Source organism: Loxodonta africana, chromosome 24 (assembly GCF_030014295.1).
Source record: "Loxodonta africana isolate mLoxAfr1 chromosome 24, mLoxAfr1.hap2, whole genome shotgun sequence".
NCBI lineage: Eukaryota > Metazoa > Chordata > Mammalia > Proboscidea > Elephantidae > Loxodonta > Loxodonta africana.
In genome coordinates, this window is record NC_087365.1 from 62889828 (window position 1) to 62913733 (window position 23906).

Below are 23906 nucleotides of genomic sequence, written 5' to 3' on the forward strand. Positions count from 1 at the left end.
CTCCCAAACAAAATGCAAACATTTCCTCCTTGCCCTCCTGTAGGCCCCACAGGGAGCACCTTCTCCTTAAAGCCAGAGTCCAGATCTTGATCCTGAATCTGGCCTCCTCAGCAGGCTCTGTCGCCCCCTCCTGGTCAGGGAACGTGGATCTTAAAGGCTTCCCCCAACCACAGGGCAGTAGCTCTGCAGAGGTCTCCTACCACATCCCTGGAACGCCAGGGAGGGCGGGCTCCCCCTGACAAAAGCAGAAGCTGGTGGCCACTTCCTGGAGGGCATAGCCAGTCCTGCAAAATGGGCAGTTCACCCTCAGATGGCCCAGAAAACACACTCACCATACTTGCACACACACTCACACAAACGTTCACCCACATACACACTCGCACTCATTCACACATTTCCCAGAGCAGGTCAAACAGCTCGCCAGCAGGGCCAAGGCTCACCAGTGACATTGGGTAAAGAGAATTTTCTGGACTATTCTTTAAAAAAGATTTTGTGCTATTCTTGTTCTTACAGCTTTCCCGTAAGTTTGACATTATTTCCAAATAAAAAATAATAAAGACTGCCCTCCCCCAGTCCCACCCTCACTTTGAGGAGCTGTGCAGGGTCCCATGATAAGGATCTGCCCCGTCTCTGTGCCAAATGCCTTTCTACAGGCACTCCCTGGAGTTGCCAGGCTCCACATTTGCGGTGACAATGAAGTCTGCCCCCAGGCTGAGACCCGCCCCCGCCCCCGTCCCTGCATCTCCAGGTGTGTAAGCCCTGTACATAGAGCACTCCAGGCCTCCCAATTTAGTGAAGAGGCAAGGGATGGCGGGGGCTCCCACTTCACTTCCCCATCGAGCTGAGCCTCGTGGCCAGCTGGGCTCAGGGATCTGCCATCCTGGCCTCCCAAGCACTCTACCTAGCCTGAGAGGGTGCGGCCCTCACACTCAGTCTCCCCGATAAACCACAAGAACAGAGTTCCAAATCTGACAAGGACTCACCTCACATCTGGTGGACCCCACTCCTGGGTGGACCCCCCTCTTGGTAGACTCCTCTCCTGGTGGACCACACCTGGGTGCACCCCACTTTTGGTGGACCACACCTGGGTAGACCCCACTCCTGGGTGGACCCCGCTACTGGGTGGGCCCCACTCCTGGGGCCTCACTCCTGGCGGACCCTACTCCTGGGTGGACCCACACCTGGTGGACCCCACTCTTGGCAGACCCCACTCCTGGTGGACCCTGCTCCTGAGAGGACCCCACTCTTGCTGCTGATGCCTACAACTAAAAAAGGCCCAAATCTGTAAATTCCTTGGGGGCAAGCTCTGTGTCACTTCCACTTATTGTATTCCTAACTTGGTAGTTAGAAAGCCCTCAGTGACTATTTATTAGTAGACAAAACGGCGGGATAGAATTAAAGATAAGACTTAACACTTTAAATCAGCCTGGGGGGAAACACCACCCCATTCATACACTAATGAGTAAATGGCTTGTATTAGATATGTCACTGGGAACAGGTTTTAATACGAAGAAAAGGGGGTGAAAAGCAATCCAGTCCTATTTGAGAGGAGACAGTCATGGGTTTGGGTTAGCCCCACTCCTGGGTGGACTCCACACCTGAGTGGACCCCACTCCTGGGTATAGCTCCCTCACCTGGTGGACCCCACTCCTGGGTGGACCCCAAACACGGGGTACCTCAATACCCAGCTCTTGGTCCTTGGCCCCTCCTATGGGGGCTAGGTACTGGGTCCCTACTGCCCAGTGCTGGTCCCCAGGTCCCCAGTGTGGCTAAGATGGGGACCCAGCAAATCTGAGCTCAGTACCTGGCCTGACCAGGCATTTCCCTGAGATCAGCTGTGTCCCCCAGACGGCTTATCAGGGGAGTGGCCATCCTCCCAGGCATGCAACCCCAACTGTACCCCTCTGGCCCTCAGCAGAGGCAACCATCCTTCAGGCCAGGCCTCATGGGGGGCCACCCACCACCCCTCACCTCTGTGCTTGGCCTCCAGATATCCAAGCAAGGGGTGGCTACAGGGCTGGCCAGACCTCAACAGCCCAGAGCAGCTCTCCAGGCCACTGGAGATGCCTCCCAGCCCAGCCTCCCCTCCATGGGTCCACCCCCAAATCCACAGGATGCTGGGTGCCTACCGTTGAGTGGAGACGCCCAGCAGTACACAGCAGCCCCCGCGCTGGGGCACCATTGCACAACCTTTGCACACCCTGTGCCTTCAGACCCTTTGGAGTCCTGCGAACCGTTATCGTCTGAGCTTGGCTACGTCCCTGCCCAAGGTCCCCGGGCTTGGGGGAGGACGACAAGGGGCCTGGGCTGGACAACTGGGGACACAACACGGCACTGGGCATTACAGGCATCTCCAGACATTAACCATGGTCGCTCTCCCACATGACAGGCTGGGTGGCTGGGGGATGAAAGGTTACCAAAAGCATCCCATGGTGACTCAGAAGGCCTTGGTGACCCCCCTCCCTCAAAGGCAGGAGCTTAGCATGCACTATGACATTTAAGCAGCCTAACTTTTAACATGGTGTGCCTTTGAGGAAGAGGCGTGGGAAATACTAACAACTTGCATAGCTTTATGAAGCAAAACCTGATGGCGGTTAAATGAATTGTTCCCGATTCCTTAAGCCAGGTCTTGCTAAGCGCTAGAAGACCAAGATGACTGGACACCTGCCCTGCCCTCAAACTTGGCGTCCGACATCTGTCAAAGGGTTTGCGTGTTACCAGAGGGATCAGACCAAACCTGTCCTGTCAGGCCAACTCCTGTTCAAGGCGACCCCATGTGTGAGAGCAGAGCTGTGCTCCAGAGGGTTTTCAGTGGCCGATTTTTTGGAAGCAGACTGTCAAGCCTTTCTTCCAAGGCACCTCTGGGTGGACTCGAACCTTTGACCTCTCTGTCAGTAGCCGAGTACTTAAACATCAGAGACCCCTCAGCAGGAGTGGCTAAGTCCTCCCTGGGTTTGGGGGAAGCCTTCAGAGTGGGTGACATTAGTGGCAGCTCTGTTCATTCTGTTAGCAACTAATGCCACTGGACTGGAGTCCCCACAACTCACCCCACAGCTCTGCCACCTCCTCCAGTCCATGCAATCCCTCCATCCTCACTGCTCAGACATGGCCCCAAAAGGGGGGCACCCTGTTGGGATATGCACTGTCAGCGTGCCACTCGGCCAGCCATTACCAAGAATTATGTCATATTTAGAGGGGCCCAGCGATGGAACCCAGGTCAGAAATGGCAGCCAGACACGAGAGCATTAACCCCTGGAGGTCCACAAAGCACTTCCTACAATAAAAGCGCAGCAGTAACCTGAGACCAATTTGGGGTTGTGTCTTTATTGCCATCTTCTCTGGGTGGGGTGACTCCCCTCCTGGGGCCTGTCAGAGCAGGGACCTCCGTGGCGTGTTCTCTTCCTCACACCAGTGACTACACCTCCCAGCGAGGCGTGCCTGCCTGGGACGAGGCCATCACTTTGTCCAGCTCTCTCACCGCTAAAGCCTGCGGAGGGACACCTAAGACTGGTGCATGTCATTCCATGTGGTTCAGCTCGAAAGCAAAACACCCTGCAAACCAATATTTAACTCGTGATACGCGTGAGTGATTCAGAGGGTGTGTACTGATGTCTGCAGTTTGAAATGCATAAAAAACGAGACTAAAGAGTAGGCAGAGGGACAGGAGAGAAACCAGGTGGAGGAAGCCAAGAGTGGTGGGGTCTGGGTGGTGGGCGTAAGTCACCGCAGAATGCTTCAACTTTGCTGTGTTTGGAAATGCTTGTACACAAATGCTGTGGTTACACATTCCGAGTCCTAGTCTGTAAAAGCGCTGCTCGAGAGCGTGTGATGAGGACGTGAAGGTACAGCACAGTTCACACAGTCTCAGGGGCCATCAACCCCCTGCTTCCTGGAATGGCCCTTCGGCAGACAGAGGACCACGGGTATGGGAGAGTGACCCTTCAAATAGCTTTGCAGTTACAAAACAGCAGCCCATGCAACAAGGTAAAAAACGACGTGACACCCAACGTGCTAAATAGGAATTGTTTATTAAGGCTTGTATTCTCCTAGAGGACAGTTATCCAGCGCTGCCCGTTACTCCACACGGCAGTAGAAGCTCGGAGAAGGTGGTACGTTCCAATACAAGTCTAAGTAATGCAGCGTACGTTACACGAGAGGCTGTGGCATGTAGCTCCAGAGCCCTGTCTCTGGTGTGGTGGGCACGTGCAGACGCGGGGTGCCGGAGCGACAGGCAGGAGCACCGCTTCCATGAGCAAACTCCGGCTTGGTGGTGGTGGGTTCTTCAGTGGCTCCCTCACGCCACAAAAACACAACAGCAAATCAGTTCTGCAAGGGTTTTGTTCTATGTTTTTTGCCTTTTTTTTTTTTTTTAACACATTCAACAGGAAAAAAAATCAGACCCACACGGTCAAAGTGACACAGGCACACCACGGCCCGTCTGCGCGCCCAGATCCTCCGTGAAGCCCGGCAGCTCTGGCGTGGTGGCCCGTCTGCGCGCCCAGATCCTCCGTGAAGCCCGGCAGCTCTGGCGTGGTGGCCCGTCTGCGCGCCCAGATCCTCCGTGAAGCCCGGCAGCTCTGGCGTGGTGGCCCGTCTGCGCGCCCAGATCCTCCGTGAAGCCCGGCAGCTCTGGTGTGGAACTTAAACTCAGGAGGCTCAAGGGAAATTAAATGGTCTGCAAAACGCAAACCTCAATGCTGAGCCAGATCTAGAGCGGTCTGCAGAACCTCAGCACAACGAGTCATATCACCATGCAGCCACTGACAACAGAGCCACGGGGGGACAGCAGCCTGCGGGACTGGTCCACTGACTAAGGAAGAGCGGGCGTCCCCAAGAAAACACCACAGTTTTCACCAAGTTTGAGAAATTAAAATTCTATTTCCCTTTCTGTCTAGTAAAAAATCAAATGGGCAGATAAGCCTTTAAGACAAACACCAACAGATAAAAAAAAACAGCAACCCAGCCGACCAAGGTTCTTGTCAACCTTCTGACTTCAGTATCTAATAGAAGTATTTTAATAGAACCCTCGAAATGACAAAACAATTCATGGTTTCTTATGTTTGCTATGAAGCAATAAGGGGGCAAGAAATAAGAAGCCTCACTTAGAGATATTAAATGACTGTAAATATAATAACATAATTTCTGCCAAAATAAAAAAAATCTTTGGGCTGTATTAGGTTCTTGTTTTGTTTTTAAGGATGCTTGTATTTTGCACTAGGTCAGTCTGATTGATAAACTGACAAAAAAAAATACACCTTTATTAGTGAGCTCTACAATATTATAATACATAGAAAACATACAAACAAGTGCAGACCCATCTGGGCAAAATCAACTACAAAGAACTTAGAGATGCAACAACTCGATCCCTGCGCGAGAAGACACGGCGGAGCTGGCGCCGGAAGACAGCACCAGACATACGTTTTTTAAACTTTGTTTTTCAAAGTCAAATGTTGGAACATATGTGAAACGGGCTTATTCTTATTGTTTGTTTCGATTCTGCCGTTCCTGTAAAAAGAGGGAGAAGATTAACACACCGAGTGACCACATACGTTAATTCCCTCAGAGTCTCAACTCCCGGTGCACCTCCACTCTGCGGTCAGACCCAATGGGGAGGCCAGGCATCCTGGATGCCCCAGCAATGACCTACCTCCCAGCTGCGCTGTGCCTGTCCCTATCCCGAAGTGCCTTTTCTATAAGCACAAAAATGCCACCACTTCAACCACAGGCCACCCTGCTTGCTGGGGCTCTCACCTCCTGGTTTTCTCCTTAAATGTCACTGTCATTTTACAAGGAAAAACACTTTAGAAACAAAATTTGATGCCCTGAGGAAGAAGCCAGCACACACCCTCTGCAGGAGCCAGGCTGTGTTCTCAGGTCTCATCTCCTTCAACTGCACGTGGTGCCGGGGAACCCACCCACTGTAGTGAGAAAGGAACGGGGCCTGAACCCCATGCTCCTCTCTACACCAGATGAAACCAAGGCCTCCACCAGCACCTACTTTTTATCTACTTCTCTGGCCAGGTTTATTTCCTGTCACCGTAAAGCAGACTCTTTTCCAAAGGACATCTGGCACAGGGGCACGTAGTTTACCTCTGCACCTTTCTCCACGTCACCTGCCTGGTTTCTACGCAGCAGGGTCCAGAGCCACCTCGATCCTTTCCTTACAACGCCAGCACCCGCAGTCAGCCCCGGACACGGAAACACACCGTCCAGGCCTGAGTTACACGCGCCCGGCACTGCCGCCCTCATGCTCGAGTGTACTAAGATGCAGACAAGCGAGAACCACTGTGTGGGGAACCCGCCCCACGACAAACACCCAACACTGGCAGCGTTACGTCTCAAATATCATCCAAGAACTGGCTCCTCTCTTGCTGACCGTCTCCAAGTTAATAAACGTCCCAGCGTGCCCCACAGACCTCAGGCGCACTGTGTGCTGTGTGTCAGAGGTAGCCTCATCCCCCCCCACCAACCCCCTCCAGGCGGTTGGCATCCCGTGGCTCCCCAGACCCCTGTGGCGCTCTCTAAATCAGACTTTCATCTTCAAAAGCTACATGTATTGCATCAGCAAACTGAGCAGGCGGCCACCAATGTTAAGAGCCAGCATCTCCTCCCTACCCTGAGCTCTACAGCTGCAGAAATTAAGAAACGCTGTATTCTGCATTCTCTTAAAAACTCACAGGTATGGATCTTCCTGAAAAGCCAATCCAGTATCTCTTTTGAGACCAAAATGGCTCCTCGTGATGCCATCAGATGAGTCAAATCTCGAACTGCTTTGTCCCCTCCAACCATTATAAATAACTACAAAGCTCACCGTGTGCTCTTAAAAAACACTATTACTCACAAAACTGCTCAACAGTCTCTTCACAAAGAAAGAAAAGAGAAGGCAGACAGGCTGTAGAGCTCATTCTTGGAGGAACAGCCCACAACGGGGATTCCTGCTCTTGCCTCAATTAACAGGCACTCGACTTCATCCAGTCCCCAGATCAAGGGTGGCTCCCCAGCCCCGTGTTGATGAGGCCGGAACACCTGCGGCCAGCGCCAGCGGAGCGTGTGTGAGGACGTCTCTGCGTGCGTGAGGGCGTCAACATCTGAACTTAAAATGGATGGATCACTCAAAGTCTTCAAGGTTTTAAGCACTCTTGGAAGTGACTGTCTGCAGATTAACAAAAAACAAATTTGACAAATCCAGGCCTTGGTCTGACAGTTACCACAAAAGCTGCCGCTTTTCTAAGAAATCACCACGATTCCAAGTTTACAGTTGAGGTGAGATGGCGCAGCAATCCTACAAAACGCTGAGTACGTTTTACTCTCCAATCGCTAATCTACTTTTCATAATTATGACCGTTTAAAAGCAGTGGATCCTAACTCCAAAATAATAACTAAAGGGTGGGTCTGTTCTTAAATGTCCTGGGCAAGAATTCCAAGGTTGAATGGCTGGGCAGCCTCAGAGTCACCCCAACAGCCTATAACAGATGAGGCCCTCCCCCGAGGCACCTCAGCCTGCTAACTCTTACAAACACACTGAAGGGGTGCAGCATTTAGAAGTCCACCTTGAAAGCACGGAGGGCTCTGGCTTCTGTGTGAACAGATAACCCACCAGATATGGACTCTGGTGCCCCCAGCCTGACTCTCGGGCCCCGCAGGTCAGCCACCGAGAACATGCACTTTTGACAAGTCCCCACAGGACAATGACACTGCTGGTTTGGGGACCACTTTCTGAGAACCTCTCACATTCCTACACAAAGTCCAGTGAGTTTGGTAAATACCTGAAATTCTACCAGAGCATCTGTCAGTTTCAATCACAAGAACTAATTTAATTCACGGACTAGAAACTTTCCAGCTTGCCTAACTCATGGTTTGGGGAAGGGCTACAACACCCTCTCCTACAACATCTCACGAGTTCACTCCCAGGCAGGGCTCACTACTTAGTGGTGGGGGACGGGAAAGGCCGGGTGAGAGCCCAACTCCTGACTAGGGGCCAGGATGGCAAGGCCACACGCAAGCAGCGCATCACCGACACAGGAGCCTCATTTCGCGACACCCAGCACACAATACTATAGCTATCCTGAGCACCTGTGATTACACTGCCAAGCCGATGACAGGTAAAAATCTATCCCAAAGTTCATCACAAACCTTTGGAACCAAGTAAGTGACAGGCAAAATCCAAGTACTACACTATTTAAGCAAACGATCCACATACACAAAAAGCCAGTTGCTAGTTTAAAGTCCATTAAGAACATGAAGCTTCATTAGCAATTATTCCTATAAATGCAGCAAGTCGGAATCTTATACCTAAAAAGCTGACGTACAGAATTTCAGCGACTCAACGACAGCCTCTTCTCCTCACCAGAGCAGAACAGGGACCATCGCTTTTTCAGCATTGAAAAGCCTCAGTTCTTTGCAATATGCTTAACATTTCAAACTGCTAATCATGTGACTATACACCCCGATTTACACGCCTTCAGGTGAGTGGTATCTTCTTGTAAGCTAGAGGACTGACTAAGGACTGGAAGCCCATCTACTATCAACTAACATTTCAGTTCAGAAAGGACATTCTAGCACCAAAAAAGAGTCTCTGGACGACCTCTCCCGAGGAAGTATGCCCCAGCGTCCTTGTCTCTGGGCCGGATGAATACTAAGGACCACCTCTCAGGTGAGCTCTAACAGGCGGGGCTCTGGCAGTCTCCTTATGAACTGTAATAGGGAATTAGGACGATGATTTCAGAGACCCAACGTACAGGTGTTTCACGGCTGGCTATAAACATCTGCCATGTATTATTACAAAGGGTCTTGGGCCCCCAACCCCTTGCCCTGCCCCCTTGCTGCCATTTTCTTTACTACCCCAATGAACAAGGGTAAGTTTCCAAAGCCCACAGGATTTTGGGTTCTCAAAAGAAATAAGAAATGACCTGTGGGCCCACACTTCCCAACTGCTGAGCAGCTGAGCCCCAGGAGCCCTCTGAGGGCTGAGGTGATGATGAGACTCCAGCCCTGAGCAGCCTCGCTGTCCACCCCAGTGCTGGGTGCACAGTGTTTTTCCATGTATTCCTAGCTTGACAAAAGTCAGCATGCACCATTCTGGAAAAAATCGTTACTCGAAAAAAGAACAAAATAGAAAGAATGACCCTCGAGTTCTTCATAACTGAATCTGTACACTGTGGTGCTAATTAAGTTTCTCAAAAGATTAAAAAGTGATCGAAAGTTGTGCAGTGGCATCTGCTCGAACGTTACCTGGGTCATTCTGGGTGAACATGCTCTGGAAAGGCCACATGGTGCTGGCAGCGCCTGCCCAGTGACCACACCCTGACCAGAAGGGACTGTCACACACAGCACCTGATGACCTCTGCCCCTACCTGCTGCTGGCCAGCGTCTCCTCCCGCCTCAGCCTTTTCTGCCCATAGAGCTGTCTGGTTTAGGCACAAAGACCAAAGTGAACGTGTACCATCGGTGCCCCATCGCTCATGTCCACATGAGAAGTCCACACTCACCTTGCGCACCACCTCCTCCTCCTCCTGGCGCTTCTCATAGTGGGAAAAGTCGTCAAAGATGGAGGTGGTGTGCTTATAAGAAGCAATGATCTTCAGCACTTGCTTTGCTTTCTCCAAGGGCACCTCCTGGGTGTCACGGGAGTTTGTGACGGGCTTGTTGTCGTTGTTCTCCAGCCGAATGTGCCGGAGCTGGTTGTTGGGCACATCCTTGACAAAAATCCACTTGACATCAAACTTCCCCTTCCACTTGTCCTGAGACCAGACCCCTGCACTGGTGCCATAGTCCACCGGCGACTTCATCTCTGCCACGCCACAGAAGTGTCCGCTCCCGTTGACACTGAAGAGCAGGTAGACGGGCCCCTTGCTGCCCAGGGAGCGGAAGGCACCATCCAGGCGCTTGTTGCCATGCTCCGTGCTGCACCAGATGGAATACTTGATGGAGCGGTGGACGTCATCCTCCGAGTAGCTCTTGATGATGAACACGCGGCCGCTCCTGAGATTCCAGTCAAACTCTTTAGGGTTGTAGCTGTGGGCAGCTTTCAGTTTCTCAAGAACAGGGTGTGATTCCACACTTGGGGCCAGGTTGGGCTGGGTATTTCCAGGAGAGTTACTATCGCTGCTAGCCCCTGTGCCCTGCCCAAATGCTGCATTCCTGCTGCGTGGGGCCACCCAGCGGGTCTGGGGTGGCTGCTGAGTGTTCTGGTACTGCGGCTGGGCCAGAGCTGGCGGCTGGGCCAGAACAGGCTGGACAATCTGCTGTGGCTGTGGGGCCGACTGGGGGGACGGCGTCTGCTGGGGAGCTGGGGCCTTCATCACAGGCCCCTTGTTGTCCCAGGTGCCGATGTCCATGTTATGCTTGATAGGCGGGGGTGGCATGGCACCGCCCATCATGGGCCCGCTCTTGGCTTTCATCTTGGGCTGTAGCTTTGCCGGCTTGCTGGCAATGGCAGCCCAGGAGGTGGGTTTTGAAACTGGCATGTTCACGTTCGCTACCCCATTGCCAGAAAGAACACTGGCCATCGCGACACTGCTCACGACAGACCCCACAGTCTTGACTGCTGACGTGGCCACATCCCCAATCTTCAGGCCCACCATGCCCTGCTCCAAGCTGTTCATCCCGGGAGCCTTGTTGAGTGTGTCACTGTGGAAACCTGTCTGTCCATCCACAATCGTACCACCCAGGGAACTAGGCGGGTAGGTGTAGCTGCTTCCATACGCTGAGCTCTGAGTCTGCTGCCCTTGAGACCCGCTTGTCCCCCATGCAGAAAAGGCAGGGTTTTCGGGGAAAAAATTAAACCTATGCTGATAGATGTTGTTCCCCAGGCCCCCGGGCTGCCCAAAAACAGCATCATGCATGAAGTGATGGTCTCCGTTGCTGAGCTGTCCATAGGTGGTGAGGTACGGAATGGGAGGGTCCCCTCCGGTTGACCACGGGGCTTCATTGAGGGAGTAAGGAAACCCAATGGACGGAGGGTAGTAACTGGACAGGTAGGGGTCCGTCATTGAGGGGTAGCTGTTACTCTGTGAAAACAAAAGCGTGAAGAGTCAGGCGCTTCCACCTCTCGCCGTGTCCTGTTTACAAACTCATCAGGAACAAGATCGGCGCGGCACTGGGCTCTCCCTCCCAAAGGAGAGCAAAAATGGCTGGTGAGAGAACACAGTGACGAGGAGAGATGTTAAAGAACAAATCCTGGCTGCTGTCCTAAAATGCAAAGGCCCCTTGCAATGATCAAGTCCAAATTAAGCCACTAAACCAAGCAAGCTCCGTGAGGACTGGCCGTGAACCAGTCTACTCACAGCCCCTTCTGCTTTTACTTGGAAGTATCCAGAAACCAGGCAGAATAATACAAGAAGTGACCCACGGAAAAGCACAAAGCGTATCCTGCAGCAACACCGCTTACAATGGGCTGTGCGGGCAGTGTAGTGGCACAAGGTCACTCGGAAGGCGCTCTATCGGCACTTGGAGTGTGCAAGGCTATGACCAGGGGCCCCGGACAGACTGGCTGCAAACTTGCCGATGACTGCACACAGCCCGGGCCACCTGCCTCTCTGTCTGCACGCAGAGTGTGCTCCAGAGAGCACCCCTTCCCACACCTCTATTCACCCTTCAGGGCCTCCTCAGAGGCCCCTGCCCCACCTCTGAGTGCAAGGGGGACCTTACTAGACTGCTCACCTCCGGTAATGTGGGTTCAAAAAAAACAACACCCAAATTGAACCCAAATGCTTCTTCATGATCTAAACTCGAAGGTCCTACCTACCTCTACCCTGCAAAAACCAGCACACCCAGGAAAAGGGACAGCACCAGATTAATTATGAGTGAGCACACACCTATGCACATGCACATGCAAGCGCACACAGGAAACACAAGGCAGCCAGGTGTCTGGGAACGAGAGGTGCTTGGGGAGGCCGTGCTGCAGCAGCCTTGGCAAGACCTCCACCCCTCCACGCCTCTTGTGATTTGTCAGAGGGGTGGGGGCGGGGTCTACTGTGAAGGAAGCAGCACTAACTGCAAGCTCACTGTCATCAGTCCAGTGGCACTACAGATCTCACGGGAGCACTGAGACTCACACACCACAGAAGGAAAAAGATCACTCCTAACTTCAAGTTCCCAGATAAAAACAAGGTGCAGTTGAAGAGTCTCCTGAAAACCCTGCTGCAGACCCACAGAGCTGTCCTGATATGGAATCTCAAAACGCTGCCAGATTTCTCATGCCCACACCCCTCTTCCAAGTACCTCCTCAGCACAGGTTTAAGCGCTATCTAAGCAGTAAACATGAGGTTTAAACACGACTTTAAATCGGCTCTGCCAACAGCTCCTAAAAATCCTAGCAACACCTTCCCCTTTGCCCAGTCACCGGGCCACACGGTAAACTGTGTGCTGTGCACCCCACCTCTATCTTATGACAATCTTACCAACAAGCCATTTTCTATTACATCTGGCATGTTTCCTTCAAAACTCTGAAAGTAAAGCAAAAAGGTAATTGGAAATCCAAACACCAAACTTGTTGCCATTGAGTTGATTTCGACTCACAGAGACCCTGTAAATCACAGTAGAACTCCCCCATGAGGTTTCCAAGGAACAGCTGATGGATTCGAAATGCTGACCTTTCAGTTAGCAGCCAAACACTTAACTATTGCACCATCGGGGCTCCAGGCAATTGCAAAGCTATTTGAAATAGGTCTCTGTGCACAGTAAGGAAATCTAACTTTAGTATTGCCTGCACTTTCATACAAGCTAAAACGCTGGGTACAGCCTGCATACGGCCCTTCCTCCCTTCCCCTTCCCGTCCAACACTGGTTGTAGGGCACGGGTGCTGACTGTCGAGGCCTGAACTCACACGAAGCTAAACCTGCCCTTTCTGTAACTGGGCCTGGAAAGGCAGCCCCACAGGCAGAGGGCACAGTTGCAGCTGCATGTAAAGACGCACAGTGGGCCTCTTTTGGAGCCTGCATGGACCGTGGGACCCCTCCTTTGGCCTTCTGCAGCGTCACACCCAAGCTCGGCCACCACCAGGCACCAGCAAGGGCTCTCCAGACAAGAGGCTTGTGATGTAAACATTCCTCAGCTGTGCAGCTCCAGATACCAGGTAAGAAGCCATCTACTTAGCTGACTATGAGACTCCAAGTTACAAATAGGCAAGTTTATTTATAAGGGCTACAGTTGCACAAACTCAAGTTTTGGGAACTCGCCACCCCTGACTTCAGAGCAAGTCTGTTCCAGTTTCGGTAAACGGAGCCATGCGGGACAGTGCAGGTGATACTCTGCTGCCCTGACCGTGGGCCCCAGCTCTCCTCAGAAGACCCCAAGTGGCTTTCACACCAGACATTCTAATGACAGCCTTGGGGATAACAGGGCCTCAAAAAAGTCAGGCCGACACATTTACAGGGGTAAATTAGAGTCTACTGACATAATACACCCCAAACCCGGGACTCTTCGGGCTCCTCCTGGTGACTAAGCCAAAAATGAAAAACAACACATCCCCTAAGACATTGTAAATATTCAGTGATATTCACTGGTGGCACAGTGGTTAAGTGCTCAGCTGCTAACCAAAAGGTTGGCAGTTCGAACTCACCAACCACACCATGGGAGAAAGGTATGACAGCCTGCTTCTATAAACATTACCGCCTTGGAAACCCTATTGGGCAGTTCTACTCTGTCCTACAAGGTCACTGTGAGTCAGAGTCAGCTCACAACAACAATTATCCCTAGATTGGCATTTCCTTTGAAAAACTAATCAGTAAAATATAAGAAAGTCATGAATTTATCCTAGATTTAAGAGCAGAGCTTTTCCATACTTACTCAAATTAGCCACATTAAAAACAAAGCAACTCTCGTTCAAAACAACCAGAACCACTTACATGGAAGTTGAAATGTTTACTTCCTATATCCAGTTTTCTGAGAAGGAAGGAATTCTGAATTATTCAAATACTTCAAGTTTCACAAACAATAAAGTGATGCAGCCATCACAGTGACAGAGGAGGGACAGAGTCACTTTAGAAGCCCAAGATGTACACAAGGTTTTTGGAGTACGTTGAGGAGCATTAACTTAGAAAATGAACAAACAAAAACCTTGACTAAATTATGCAAAAGGCAAAATGATCAAGGGCAGTTATAAAAATGTCCTAGGGCTGAAGCAGGCCCACCAGCCCTAAGCTCCTCGGAAGCAGCCTTGGGGACGCGTAACAAGTGTTTTTAAAGAACCATCTGGTTGGCTGGTAACTTTTCAATCTGCTTTCAAGGCTGGCCCTTCCGAAGCTGTGATTTTACTCCCTTTGCTGGGCGGGTCCCTACGCAGAGACGACAGTTTCTGACACAATCTCTCTGCATATTTCATGCATCAATAAACTTACAGTTTTCAGAGTCCTACCAATAAGAATCACGTTAATATTCAACTGCATCCTCCCAACTGCATTTCTGCTAAGTAATCATGATGGCGAATTCTTGGAAAATGCACACATCAGTGTGTATTGTGCAAGAGCCCACATTTCTAGATGCAAGATACAGGAGACGGAGGCCACGCACAAGCACCGCAGGACACGCCAGCTTGGCGAGGCCGGCCCTCTCTGTCTGTCTGCCCGGGGCACAAGCCGACAGGGAGGGACTCCACAGGGGGCAGACACAGTCTGACAGAGCTCCTATCTGGCCAGTCTTTGTGCTGCTGGGTGAAAAAACAGCCCCAAACAATAAACCAGAGAGAAATTTTTAGCAGCATGTTGAGCTCAATTTTCAAAACTCCCCTGTCTTTTTTTTTAAACTGAAATCTCTCTCGAGGTCAGAATCTTCTTTCCAAAAGAGTGTACAGCTACAAATTTCAACTTATTCATGTAAAATAGCATTAACTAACGGTATGCACAGGTACTTCCAGAGGTGCCCCGATGAGACCCCGAAGACATCCGGAATCTTAAAAGTGCACACACATGCACACACCCCCTAGTATTTCAGGCAACTCTAAACCAGAAAACCAAACCCACTGCCATCAAGTTGATTCTGACTCATATTGACCCTACAGGACAGAGGAGAACTGACCGATAGAGTTTCCAAGGAGCGCCTGGCGGATTCGAACTGCCAACCTCTTGGTTAGCAGTCATAGCACTTAACCACTATGCCACCAAGGTTTCCCAAGCAACTCTACTCAAGTCTAGATACAATCCCTGATTAACAAGAAAACTTGATTAACAGTGTAGCTTTCTAAAAGAGCAGTCCAAGAGAGTCTAACTACAAATCACCCGCATATGCACATTTGACAATCTAAACTGTTAAACATGACTTTATTTGGAGTCAAAAAACCACATTTGGCTTTCTTAAAAGTGTGCACTAAACAAAAGGAAACGGGGGAATTTATAAAACTTTCTCATAAAGTGAATGTTTCATATCATACTCAGAACAGAACTAAATTACTGAAGAGGAAAAACAAAAAGTTCCAGTTCATTCCTTCCTGTTCCTGTTAGATGCGAGTGGGCAATCAGGCCTGCCGACAAGTATTTTAAATTGCAGGGCAGATGCCATGTCCCATGCCGAGGTGCCTGAGTTCACTCTTAACGATGCCAGGCACGGTGGTCTTGGCAGGCCAGTGGCATCCATGCCACGCTCAGGCAGATATCCTCACAGGCAGTGTCACCACTCTCGAGGGTAACAACCCCATCATGGAGTTTTACAAGGTAAACTGCGCTTAACCTAACTTAAAGGGCTCTGTCAAAGTAACTGCAAATTAAAAGATGGGTAGATAGAGTTAATAAGGATTCTGGGTGACTGAAATCTTACTGCACATATTACGGCAGAGGAGGTCCTTTTAAGCTCAAAAAATTCCACCTGCAATGAACAAGCACCTTCTCATTTTCCTGCACCTTAACTTCACAGGATTTTAAAAAAGAAATTTGTCCAAATATCAGTAACACGCTGTCTTAGAAAAAATGTAAAAGGCATGCTCTTATATATTTTCCAAATCATCCGAAGTATTCAAGTGTCTCAAAACAGTGAAGACACAGTAGCCTCCAACTGACTACTAGAAGCCACATGTGACTTTTTCAAGTACCACAGGGATGATGGAATGTTCACTCACCCTAAATGCAGTAATGGTTTCACAGGTGGGTACATGTGTGTAAAAACTTATAAAACTCTACACTGCAAGTATGTGCAGTTTATTGTGTATCACCATTGCCTCAGCAAAACTGCTAGAACACAGGAAAACAAGTGCCAGGAGGTTCCCAACCACACCTGGAGAACTGTCAGTATATTGTCATGGCCACATCAGATGACGTCTCTAAGCCAGTCATGAATCTTCTAGCTGGGTGGACTTCACAGAGTGTCCTTAATCTGAGAACTGGGAACCAAAACCTAAGTGAGAACTTTTCTAAATAGCAGAAATCTTCTTCAGAAAAATCAAGATCAGGGGTAATGACAATCCCCAAATGGCTCATGACTACAACAGTAGTACTGTGAGAATCCAAGGCAAGGAGGCAAAAACGATGTAACAGCTCCAGGTGAAGAAACAAGCGACACATACAAAGACAGAAACGTAGTCATTTGCTGAACGTGTCAGAGGAACACCCCAGAGAGTCAGTGAGGAGCCCCAGCTCTACTACAAACTGCTCCATGACCGTGAACAAACCACATGCCCTCTCTGGCCCCCCGTTTCTTCATCTAGAAAATGAAAGGGCTGGAAGCAATTCTGATCTAAAAGCACGCCTCTGGTACATGCTTCCCATACCCCAGACCAGTTGGGCATTTCTAGAAAACCTGTTATTGACCAATAAAGAGCATGTATTTAGTCACATCATGTACTGACTAGCCATCCTGCTGTAAGTGCTCATCTAAACACAAAGGATGAAGGTGCCATCTTGGGCTGTTCACTGGTAGCACTGACCTATGCCACTGTCTTCCCACATGGCCTCCACCAGGGCGGCGCAGGGCTGTGGCTACGCTGCTAACACCAGGAAGAGTCTGGTTCATTTTTCAAAAAACTACCCAAATCACACAAAAGCTTCTAGCTTATAAAGATGTATCTCAGAGTGAAATCAGTCAGGTGCAAAAGGACAAATATTGTATAATACCACTATTACAACATCTCGAGAAATAGTTTACACTGAGAACACCACATTCTTTTGTGGTTACGAGAGGAGGGAGTGAGAGAGGGTGGGAGAAGGGTATTTACTGATTAGATAGTAGATAAGAACTACTTTAAGTGAAGAGAAGGACAACACTCAATACCGGGGAGGTCAGCAAAACTGGACTAAACCAAAAGCAAAGAATTTTCCTGGATAAACTAACGCTTCGAAGGTCAGCGAAGCAGGGGCGGGGGTTTGGGGACCATGGTTTCAGGGGACATCTAAGTCAATTGGCAAAATAAAATCTGTTAAGAAAACATTCTGCATCCCACTTTGAAGTGTGGTATCTGGGGTCTTAAAAGCTAGCAAGCGGCCATCTAAGATCCATCAATGAGTCTCAACCCACCTGGATCAAAGGAGAATGAAGAACACCAAGGACACAAGCTAATTACGAGCACAAGAGACAGAAAGGGCTACATGAACTAGAGACTGCATTATCCTGAGACCAGAAGAACTAGATGGTGCCCGGCCACAAACGATGACTGCCCTGACAGGGAACACAACAGAGAACCCCTGAGGGAGCAGGAGAACAGCGGGATACAGACCCCAAATTCTCATAAAAGACCAGACTTAATGATCTGACTGAGACTAGAAGGACCCTAGAGGTCACGGTCCCAAAACCTTCTGCAGGCCCAGGACAGGAACCAGTCCCGAAGCCAAATCGTCAGACATGGATTGCACTGGACTATGGGTTGAAGAGAGATGCTGATGAGGCGTGAGCTACTTGCATCAGGTGGACGCTTGAGACTATGCTGGCATCTTCTGTCTGGAGGGGAGATAGGAGGGTAGAGGGGCTTAGAAGCTGGCAAAATGGTCACGAAAAGAGAGACTGGAAGGAGACAGCAGGCTGTCTCATTAAGGGGAGAGTAACTGGGAGTATGTAGTAAAGTGTATATAGGTTTATAAAGGAGAGGCTGACTTGATTTGTGAACTTTCACTTGAAGTACAATACAAATCATTCAAAAAAAAAAGTATCTCAAGTGTAGTGAAGCAACCCTCCTCTTTTCTTTAGCAAAGAATACTGTTACAGGTATTCAAGGCACGTAAGGAAAAATAAGACGTTAAAAAAAAACACACACAGATCCATTTAAGTTCTTGCCATTAGCCTCTGGTCAAAAGCCCATCACCACGGCCAGGTCAGGTCTACTCTGCAGAACTCTGCTTGACCAGAGGAGGAGGGGCGTCTCAGGAACAGAAGAACCACGGTCTCCCTGCCCCTCAGCTGCTGACCTGCCCGGTGCAGGGGGAGAGGTGGGACGCAGTTTTGATGCTTTAGAGAAGGCAAACAGGCAAGACGACAGGCTGACTAGCTTTATTCCACCACAGGGAAGTGGCCAAATCTGGCTTTATTCGTATGATAAAGCAACCACGCTTGGCGCATTTTAAAAGTGACGGATATTACATTTAAACCTCTACCTAGCCCAGAGGTTCTCAACGAGGGGAATGTATACATGTTTGGTGACACTTTCGGTTGTCACAACTGGTGTGTGTGCACATGAGGGGGTGCTACTGGCATTTAATGAGGTAGCGGCCAGGGATGCAGCTAAAAATCCTACAATGCACGGGACAGCCCCCCGCCCCCCGGAAGAATGTTCTGGTTCAAAACATCCACTGTTGAGAAATTCTCAACTACCAGGAAACCCCGGTGGCGCAGTGGTTAAGCGCTACGGCTGCTAACCAAAAGGTCAGCAGTTTGAATCCACCAGACACTCCTTGGAAACTATGGGGCAGTTCTACTATGTCCTATAGGGTCGCTATGAGTCGGAATCAACTTGAAGGCAGCGGGTTTTCGGTTAACTACCTAAGAAAACAGGGCAGTTGGGATACACTGGGCCTTGTATCAGATACTGCTCAGGGCTGTAGGGACACCACCTAAAGTCTTCTTCTCACAATTCTATGAGGACTCACTACTATCTCCATCTTAGAGAAAAAGGACAGTGAGGTCCAGAAAGGGTACACCTCCTGACGAAGGCCACATACTGATCGGCAGTGGAGCTAAGCTTCAAACTCAGGGTGTAGTCTGGCTCCAGAGTCCAGTTCTTAACCACTCTATTAGACAGTCACAACCGCCCAGAGCTAAAAGCATTTCACCAGAATGCTTCTGAGGATGCATACCCTGACCCTTTGTCAAAGACACAGCATTACTGACCCACAAATGCTGGTGCCAACTTGCCTTGTATTTGTGCCCCGGCCCCGGGGGGTATTATTTCCTCCAGAGAGAAAGCTGAGCCCACCATCTTCACTTCACTCACGACCCATGTTCAACGTGAGGCCTGTTTTCAGAGCAAAAACCTTCATTCACATTCTTTTTAAGACTTCTAGTACCTTACAATCTGCCCCTTTTGTTTAGAATCAAAAAAACCAGAAATATGACAGTAAAGGTATACTACAGAACTTAAACTAATGTTAAAATAAACACAGGTTCGCAAAACAAACTCACCTGATTTGACTGTCCAGAAAGATAGGGCTCAAAGTCATTGTCGTGAACAGTATCCTTCTGATGCAAAGAACCATTCTGTACTATTAAGAAAAGTTGTGAGACGTTACCTTTAAATTTTAAATAATTACTTTCAGCATGCAAATTAAAGGTAATAAGTCTATTTTATCAACCTCTAGTTGAAATTATACTTTTACTTAAAAACGTATGCAATCTGCCTACCTAAAACTGATGTTTACGCAATTAATTAAAAAGAATGCCGAACTTTCGATAATCTCGTTTGCAAATCTGAGGAAGACTCAATAATAATTTGGCAAGATGTATGACAATATATAGGCATAAACAAAATGATGCCGGGGACTGGTAGCCAGGTTTTAGTGAAAATGATACCATCTGAAAAGATCTGCTTATACTGAACACAGCCCAGAGCCTCCAGAAGCACCCTGCACCCAGAGAGTCCAGGAAATTCTGCCGGGGCTGTAACCAAAGGGCTTCTCTCAAACTATCTGGCTCTCCACTTATTTTCTAGTTACAGTGTTTAGCCAGAAAACCAAAGTCAAGGTAAATAAAGTATCAGACCTCCTCCAGTTTTAAAACATGATGGACCATTCTTTGGTCACATCCGAGTAACACACATACTAGTTAAAAACGCTCTCGGGAGAAAACACGAAGTGTCACTGGTTCTCAAGGAGCGAGTTTTGAGGGTTTACCCCAAGCTGGGATACCACAAAAGACCAAGACATTGTAGCTTTTCAGGGGCCACAGAACTAGCTTACCCGGCCAAGGGCCGGCTGGCACCATTCTCCCGGGGGCCCTGGACACCCTCCCCTCCCAAATCCTGTGCAGTTTCCATCTTGCAGCACTTTACCTCCTCCTTTTCCTTCCCCCCTCCCCGCCCATCAACGATCCTGCGGTGGGAGGGAAGAACTGAAATTACTTTGGCTACTCATTTATTAACTTTTTCCTCAAAAGCCCCTGTCTTCACCCTGTCAAGTCTCCCCAAATACCACACGATCTAAAGTTTTATCTCTACGAAGCTCACGAAGAAGCGTTTTCGGCTCTAGACGCAGCTTCCCAGGCCCTTCTTGCCCATATGGTCCACTCCACACTTCGAGCCGCTCGTTTCCTCCTCCACCCCGGGCCGCCCCAGAGTCGCCGGGAAACTTCCCTCACCTTTATTATCTTGTCCTTTCGTTCTCTGCATCGCCGCAGGCCGGGACGTGCGGGCAGACGAGACCCCGGGGGGGAAGAGGGAAACAAAGTTATTCAGAGAGAGCCCCCCCGGCCCGCCGGCCCGCGCGCTCCACTCCGAGCGGGCCCGACGCACACGCGCCCCGGAGGCCCCGGGCGTCGGCCCCGCGACCCGGCCCCGCGCCCCGGCCCGCTACCTGAGGGTCCACGCTGGTGGCCGACATGCTTCATGAACAGCCGGGCGGCGCGGGCCGGGGCGCCCGCCGGCTCGGGCCTCCGCGCGGCCGGGCCCCAGGCGCCGACCTGTCACTTCCCGCGCTCGCGGCCCGGGCCCGCCGCTGCTCCGGGCGCCGGCCAGGCCGCGGGGCGGCGGCGGGCGGCTGCGGCTGCGGCTCGGCGCGCTCGCCTGCGGCGGCGGCAGCGGGCGGAGGAGCGGCGGGCCGGAACGCTGGCGCTCTGAGGAGGCACCGACTCCAATGGCGGCGCGGCGGCGGCGACTGCAGGAACGAGGCTGCGCGGACGTCAGTGCGCGCGCGGAGCAGGCCGGGAGCCCTCCGACGGCCTCTACGCGCCGCGCGCTCCGCGCCTGCGCACTGCCGCCCTGAGGGACGAATTTCGCGCCTGGGTCCTAGCCTCGCGCGGCGGGGCGGGGAGGGGGAGGTGGCGAGCCCGGGAAGTCACGTGGGGGGCTTCCGGCGACCCCGCAGGGCTAGCAGGAAGCGGGTTGTGGGCGAGGGCCCCAGGTGGTGGGCGGTGGCCCCAGGTGGTGGGCGGCGGCCCGGCGCCCGCAAGGACTACGGGCGAGCGGTCGTAAGAGTGACAAAAACGCAGTCTCGTGTGCTGAGCACTTGAGGTCTGCGGGCACCCGCGGATTTGTGACTATAACCCTGTTTTTTTTCCTCACTCCCCGAACTCTTGAGGAAGCAACGGGGTGCTTATCCAAGACCACAGAATCCAAAGAACACAGAACAAGGGCGTGTGGTCCAACACAGCTGTGTACAAGTTAGATTTCAGTCCCCCTGCAGCTCGCTGTGCCAGTGGTTACTCTTTCTGCAGCTGACCAAAAGGTCGGCAGTTCCAATCCCCCAGCTGCTCCTTGGAAATCCAGTGGCGCAGTCCTACTCTGCCCTCCTGAGTCTCTTTGAGTCGGAATCACCTGATGGCAGCAGGTTTGGTGTGGTTTGGCAGCTCGCCGGCAAACCGCCCCCACCAATGCCTACCAGTGCCGAATATTAGAATATTCCGGCATTCATCCCTCAAGCTGGAATTGCTTTTATCACTATCCCGAGGGTGTGGACACGCCTCCCGGGCTTTGTAAACTTTGTCTGCAGCCTGGAAAAAAAAATTTTTTTTTTCCTCTGCAGCTTGTAACCTCCTGGAAGGAGTCCTGAGCCCCGAAGCCTCCCTGAGGTTCTTTAGTGAGCGCTGTTGGGTCTCCCAGGGATTCGCTAGCTTATACCCAGTTTACACATTAGGTTCCCGTGGGAGAGTTCACCCGTGCAGCGAGGAAAAGAGAAGCTAGCCCCGCTCTGTGCCCTAGTTCTGGACCAGCAGGGAGGGCTTTTGGTCTTTATTCCAGGCAGGGCTTTGAACTGGTTCTTTTCTGTTCGAATCCCTGCTGAAAATTTGCGTTTCCACCCCCAGATGTACTGAATCAGAATCTGCACGATTGTTGTGATTCTTATGTATAATAAATTTTGAGAACCATTGATCTGCTAGAGTTTCTCAGAATTGGTTCCTAACAAGCAGCGTTAGAGTCACCTGGGAAGTTGTTTAAAAACAAAAAATAATAAACTGCTGTCTAGTTGATTCTAACTCATAGTGACCCTACAGGACAGAATAGAATGGCCCCATAGGGTTTCCAAGGAGCATCTGGTGGATTTGAACTGCTGAACTCTTAACCCCTGTACCACTGGGACTTGTTAGAAATGCAGATTCTCAGCAGGGGCTCCAACGTGTTCAAAGCCCTGGTTCCAGAGGCTCCAGCTGGTTCAGTCGTGGCCAATGAAGTGAAACTGGAACAGACACGAATTTTTACAGTTTGGGTGATCTGGCACAATAACTGGAACATAAAAAATTACAGGTCAAAGCCCTGGAATAGGAGACTCAGAAAAGGCGTGCTCAGCCCTTTCAGAAGCCTGATGCATGAGATTGGATCATTAGCAGGCCTGTGGAGAGTGACACACATTCAAAGGGATATGTTCCCACAGGCAAGAGATTTGGTTGCTATGCAACACATATGCTGCCTTTGTTTTCTAAGAGGGAGATTAGGTTTCTAGTATGACTTTGACCTGTAGTTTTTCCCGTTCCAGTTACCATTCTGGCTCACCCAAATTTTAAAAATTGAGGTATGTTCTGATTTCGTTTCCTCAACCATGACTGAACTGGAAGTACCGGTAAAAGCCCTGCTTTGTTTGAGAATGGACAGCACTTGCTGGCTTCAGCTTTGCCAGGAGAGCCCTGACCTCATTTCCCAACCCCCACAGGGCCACGGCCTGGACACCCCTTTGGCTCAGATGTTAAATCCAGGCCCAAGGCCCACGTCCAATCCTGTCCCCACAGAGGCTTTGAGCTGGTGTTTTTCCTTCTTTTAGCTCTAGGAAGTGTACCATCCTCATGTGGCCCAGGTCTAGGTCTTGGCTATGTGGAGCCTGCCCTCTGGAGGAGAGAGATGTGAGGAGACCTGGAAGGCTGGCCCAGGTGGAGTGTCAGTCAGGCAGCAGTCCCAGAGTGGTCCCCAGCAGGCAGTACATCAGGCACATGATTCACTTACAGTGTGAATAGTGACCCCAGAGTCACAGTGGGCTCCCCAAGACAGGGCTAGATCCTGGGGCCAGCACTGTGGAACCAGGGTGTCTGGATGTCTGGCCCCCTGACAACAATGCTCACCTCCGCAGAGAGGGCAGACAAGGCACTGTTAAGCCGGTTTTGACAAGGAAGGCCGCTGCTAAAAAGTTACTTATCACTGGCCTCCCTGAAGCTCTGATGCCGCAAGATGGGAAAGGCAAGAGGCATGTCTCTGATCAATCCAATCCTGATGCCAGCTGCAGTGCCACAGCTCTGGCCCAAATCATCAAGAGTTAGGACAGATCTCACAGGGCACAGTCTTCCGACCACCAAGTTTGCCCAGGACTTCAGATGCCAGCTGCAAATTCAGGTGTCCCTGGGACACCTGCATTTCTGAC

The 23906-nt window shown here is 50.7% G+C and overlaps 1 protein-coding gene across 3 annotated transcripts; it reads right to left on the reverse strand.

Moving 5' to 3' along the window:
• Window positions 1-2261: 2261 nt before the first annotated feature.
• Window positions 2262-21022, reverse strand: YTHDF1 (YTH N6-methyladenosine RNA binding protein F1). 3 transcript variants are annotated; one of them, XR_010319333.1, is made up of 6 exons: window positions 20919-21022; window positions 20704-20728; window positions 19534-19613; window positions 9489-11009; window positions 6946-7153; window positions 2262-5505 (listed from the first exon to the last, which is right to left on the reverse strand). XR_010319333.1 is itself a non-coding variant. In XM_003421766.4 (5 exons), exons 1-5 carry the CDS (start codon window positions 20943-20945, stop codon window positions 5479-5481), a joined length of 1680 nt encoding a protein of 559 aa, XP_003421814.1. In that variant the 5' UTR covers window positions 20946-21022; the 3' UTR covers window positions 2277-5478. The 3 variants fall into 3 exon arrangements, 2 of the variants coding, with proteins under 2 accessions (XP_003421814.1, XP_010599446.1); XM_003421766.4 differs by lacking the exon at window positions 6946-7153 and having other exon boundaries at window positions 2277-5505; XM_010601144.3 differs by lacking the exons at window positions 6946-7153; window positions 20919-21022 and adding an exon at window positions 19267-19366 and having other exon boundaries at window positions 3019-5505; window positions 20704-20735.
• Window positions 21023-23906: the final 2884 nt, after the last annotated feature.

What these genes read in the sequence shown, in the direction of transcription:
- YTHDF1 (XM_003421766.4), bottom strand. Translation starts at nt 20,945, where the DNA reads ATGTCGGCCACCAGCGTGGACCCTCAG. An exon ending in GAAAGGACAAGATAATAAAG is followed by an intron (nt 19,614 to 20,703) that starts GTGAGGGAAGTT and finishes TTTTCTTAATAG; the next exon opens with TACAGAATGGTTCTTTGCAT. An exon ending in AGGAGGAGGTGGTGCGCAAG is followed by an intron (nt 5,506 to 9,488) that starts GTGAGTGTGGAC and finishes CTCTTTTTACAG; the next exon opens with GAACGGCAGAATCGAAACAA.